This window comes from Aplysia californica, unplaced genomic scaffold (genome assembly GCF_000002075.1).
Source record: "Aplysia californica isolate F4 #8 unplaced genomic scaffold, AplCal3.0 scaffold01687, whole genome shotgun sequence".
NCBI classification, from domain to species: Eukaryota; Metazoa; Mollusca; class Gastropoda; order Aplysiida; family Aplysiidae; genus Aplysia; species Aplysia californica.
In genome coordinates, this window is record NW_004798957.1 from 22,061 (window position 1) to 25,153 (window position 3,093).

At 44.9% G+C, this 3,093-nt stretch overlaps 1 protein-coding gene across 1 annotated transcript in view; it reads right to left on the reverse strand.

The window, feature by feature from the left end:
* Positions 1-1,332, reverse strand: part of LOC118479063 — a gene marked incomplete at its 5' end in the record, with an annotated part of 4,809 nt that extends 3,477 nt beyond the window's left edge. The window contains 1 exon segment of the mRNA XM_035973679.1: positions 1,055-1,332. Within this exon segment, the coding sequence (XP_035829572.1) occupies positions 1,055-1,332 (278 nt within the window).
* Between the last annotated feature and the right edge of the window lie 1,761 nt (positions 1,333-3,093).

Here is a 3,093-nt window from a genome sequence, read left to right on the forward strand (position 1 = left end):
GGGGTCGTAAGTATTTTACTACACTCGCAACTGCATACGGTCATACGAACGCGCAGGACACATTAACATTTTCAGTTGGTAGGAAATTTTGAAATTTGCCCGGGTGGCGGCCGAAGCCTACTCATATCGATTTTAGACCACCAAGGGATCTTTATCGTGCAGAACTTGCACACAGGACCTCCGAGGTTTTTCGCCCTTGTCCGAGAAGGCTAGGTGTAGATCTTTCCTTAAAGAAGACCAGGGGTGTGGCTGAAAGACAGCAGTGAGAAAGAGTCAAGGAGTAGCAGTAGAAAAGCTGCAGAAAGAGTCAGGAACCCAGAGGAGGGGGCACAGGAGGTGAGGGGGGGCAGAAAGAGGAGACGAAAACAGACGACAGAACATTGCTAGAGAGCAGGAAAAGAGGTGAAAGGAGACAATTTTTTTGTGAAGAAAATGTTTTCGTTGCTACTAGGATTCGAACTCGGGACCTTTGAGAGAGAGACGAACACCTTAACCTCTAGGCCACGAGAACCCCAGTCTTAGTTTTAGTAATATGAGTTTTACTGCACTTGTAACACAAATAGACCATATAAATGCCCGCTGAAGATTGGTTGTTGTCAAGAGAGTGACAAACATACAAAAGAAGTAGAGGAAAATGATGGTAGTAAGGATTAGGAAAGAAAAAGAGCAGCAGTTCCCTGCTGCAGTTCACGCACAGTTATGAGCATGACATCGATGAATCAGCCTATTTACAATATTCTACTGTGCATGAACATGTTAATGTCCCCCCCTTTGGGAATGGCCTAAAGACAGTCAGTCCACCTACTGTTAACACCCCCCCACCCCTCCCCAAAAATCTTCAAAACTTAACAGACAAGCTAGACAAAGACAGGAGATGAGGACGGAGCTACTAACTGTCTGTGGGCGATGCCATGCTCGAGTCATCCATGTCCATGGGGAGATCTTACTCCACGGTGTAGAGGCAATGAATGTGCACCTACTGTCGACCCCCCACCTCCCCTCCCCAACATCTCCAGAATTACCAGAAAAGCTAGACAAAGGACGGGGCTACTCACTGTCAGTGGGCGATGCCATGCTCGAGTCGTCCGTGTCTGTGGGCAGATCGTACTCCATGGTGTCCCCGCGCCGCTCGCCCTCAAACTTGGAGCTGGTGTGGGAGGCTTTGCGCGACAGGGAGGGTTCCGACACGATGTTGTTGCACACGCCCACAGAGGTGGACAGCGACGAGCCCCCCGACTTCTCGTCCACTTCCTCCTCCTCATCCTCGGTGCACGACTTCTGACCGGAAGAGGGGGCCAATGAGACGTTGGGCGTGAAATGACGCTCGTATCTGACGGAGAGAGAAACACACAGATGGTGAGTTTTATTTGTTTGGGTGTTTTGTTTTGTTTTAGCAAGTGTTTTTTTGTTTTAGCAAGTGTTTTTTTGTTTGTTGTTTTTATTTTTATTGTGAAAGTTTTACGGCACTTACAACACAATAAGGTTATATAAGTGCCGAATATTAGAGGTGTTACAAGAGATTAACAAACACAAAAAAGAAAGAGGAGAGATCAGGACGATAAGATGGTTGGACGATAAGATGGTTGATAGGAAAGAAGAAGTAGACCTCACCAGAGCACCCATCAAACACCCACAGCTTCAGTTTCAAAGTGGGGGTTTTTTGTAAGGGTTTTGCAGCACTTAGAACACAACTAGGTCATATACTTGCCAAAGATAGAGATGTTACAGAAGAGGAACATACAAAGGAAAGGAGGAGGAGAGATAAGGGGATTTTATTTTTCATTTTTGTGTGGGTTTTCCAGCATTTGCAACACAAATAGTTGACATAAGTGTCCAAGATTTAAGGTGTTTTAGACAGTAACTTTTCTTTGCCATATCGACAGACCGAAGGGCTAGAACCCAAATGGCCGCTGAAACGGAAAAGTAAAAAAAAGTAAAGACAGTAACTTCCAAACTAAACAAGGTGAAGGGATAAAGATAATGAATGTTGGATGGGAAAGAAGGAGAGAACGACACCAGAATACCCCTCAAACACCTACACAAAAGAAAAAAAAGAAGTAGAACCTACCAGTGGCACACTCCACAGACCTCCCACAGATAAGATGAAAGAAGACAAGACAAGACAAGACAAGACAAGACAAGACAAGACAAGACAAGATAAGACAAGATATTATTACACACATACACACACACACACTCACACACACACACACTCACACACACACACACACACACACACACACACACACTCACATACACACACACACAGCAAACATCAAATCTAGGCTGTATCTTTGTGGGTTTGTTTGTGTAATTAGACAGCACACAGAGATGAAAACGGTCATTAAGAGCATAGAAAAAGCTAGAGGGGCAGGCTAAAACACACGAAGAGGCGGTTGTTGTTGTTGGGTTTTTTTTGGGGGGGAGGTTTTTTTAATTTTATTACAGTAGAGGGTTTTACGGCACTCGCAACTGCATAAAGTCATATGAGCGCCAAGGGGTGGGTGTCAACAGAGAAGTCTTTACAGGGAATCAGACTTAAACTGCTCACCTCTCTAGCTTCAACAGCACAAGGCCTGCTTCAACTATCAAGGCACCGCGGAAATATCGGGTCACAATAGAGTGACAAACATACAAAAGAAGTAGAGGAAAATGACAATAGTAAGTTTCAGGAAAGAAAAAGCAGCAGTTCCATGTTGTAGTTCAGGCACAGTTATGAGAGTGACATGAGTCAGCCCATTTATAATTCTACTATGCTTGAACGAGAAATGTCCCCCCTTTGGGAATGGCCTAAAGACAGTTCAGTCAGTGGCACTGCCCCGGGGGTGGAAGGGAGGTGGACGTTGACAAACCAGTAGCGCACTCCATGCAACCAATCGCTCCAACATCAGCGCAAGCACCCCTACAAAACCCTTACTACCAAAGATCGTGTATACCTTAGTAGAGAATCTCTGTAACTACACCCCTACAAAACCCTTACTATCAAAGATCGTGTATACCTTAGTAGAGAATCTCTGTAACTACACCCCTACAAAACCCTTACTATCAAAGATCGTGTATACCTTAGTAGAGAATCTCTGTAACTACACCCCT